Source organism: Sphaeroforma arctica (genome assembly GCF_001186125.1).
Source record: "Sphaeroforma arctica JP610 unplaced genomic scaffold supercont1.8250, whole genome shotgun sequence".
Classification (NCBI taxonomy): Eukaryota; class Ichthyosporea; order Ichthyophonida; genus Sphaeroforma; species Sphaeroforma arctica.
The window spans coordinates 1-1264 of NW_014032308.1; the positions used below are offsets into that span (position 1 = coordinate 1).

A 1264-nucleotide genomic window follows, 5' to 3' on the forward strand; every position below is an offset into this window, starting at 1 on the left:
CACACACACACACACGCACACACACACACACACACACACACATACACATACACGACACACACACACACACACATACATATATATATATATATATATATATATAAATATACACTCACACACACATATATATAAGTATATACATATATATATAAATATATACACACACAGACACACACATACACACACACATATATATAAACACATATATATATGAGTATATTGACACTATAACAAGTATAATCATACATACCACTGCCTACGCCTAGATAATAGTATGCTCTGGCGATGTACAACCGACTCTCCTGTACGAGTAACGTACTCATTAGGGCTACACCACCGCTTGTACTGTTGTGGTTGGCTACCTGAGACCAGTATTTATAACTGTATGAGGATGAGAGTGCGTTCAGTGAGAACATTGTCATCTATCATATCAGGACTTTTATAGCTACACAGGATTGTGATCAACAGTGTGTTCAGTAAGGAAGTAGGAATTGATCTTAACTCTAATTTTGATACGCATCGGAATCATACTTTTCTCGAACACTCAAAGAAATCAATACCTACAAGTTTTAGGAATTTGGGGTGGGAGTGCGACAAATCAACACCAACACATCGGAAAGTATCTATAACTTCGATCAAAGCTTTAGATATCTTCGATTCACGCAGACACAACGTACAAATGGAGCACAATAGCAGACACAACCACACGTCAGAGGATATGATCGATGACCGAAGCCGTCGAAGTAGGAATGTTCCATATTGAGAGAGCAGACACACATGTCGCATACCAATTGAGCCTGTACCAACTACCAGGACGGCTGGACCCTGTTAAGGGGATTAAATACATCGCACACACACACACACACTCCAATTATCACACAATCACGGATACAGCCCCACCTCAAGGCATAGTCCGCCTTTACAGTTCGATTACCCCAGCTATTGAAGTAAAAGAAGGCTAGATTCTGAGAACACTCCAGCTGAACCATCTCGAGTTCAGAGGCCATCTTGGGCTCGTACTCAATACTCGGATAGTTGGAGCACCGGTCCAAGATCTCTATAGCGCGGGAACGATTTCTGTACAGGCCTTTCCCGGAGAAGTGCAGGTTTGCAAGGTCCATGCTCATTCTAAAAATAGAACGGCAAGTCAGTTTATGAAAAATATCAATCTAAATATATAGAATGGGATTGAAATCTATATATATATATATAGAAGTGGTAGTGGGTAAGAAACCGTGGGTAGTATGCGTCGCCTTATATAACT

General features: G+C 40.3%; 1 protein-coding gene across 1 annotated transcript; it reads right to left on the minus strand.

Annotated features, from left to right (window-relative positions):
• Positions 1-900: 900 nt before the first annotated feature.
• SARC_16516 (hypothetical protein) lies at positions 901-1121 on the minus strand (the record flags this gene model as incomplete). The annotated part of the gene is made up of 1 exon (XM_014289380.1): positions 901-1121. A coding segment is annotated over one exon (221 nt), but the record flags the coding sequence as incomplete, so codon positions are not given.
• Positions 1122-1264: the final 143 nt, after the last annotated feature.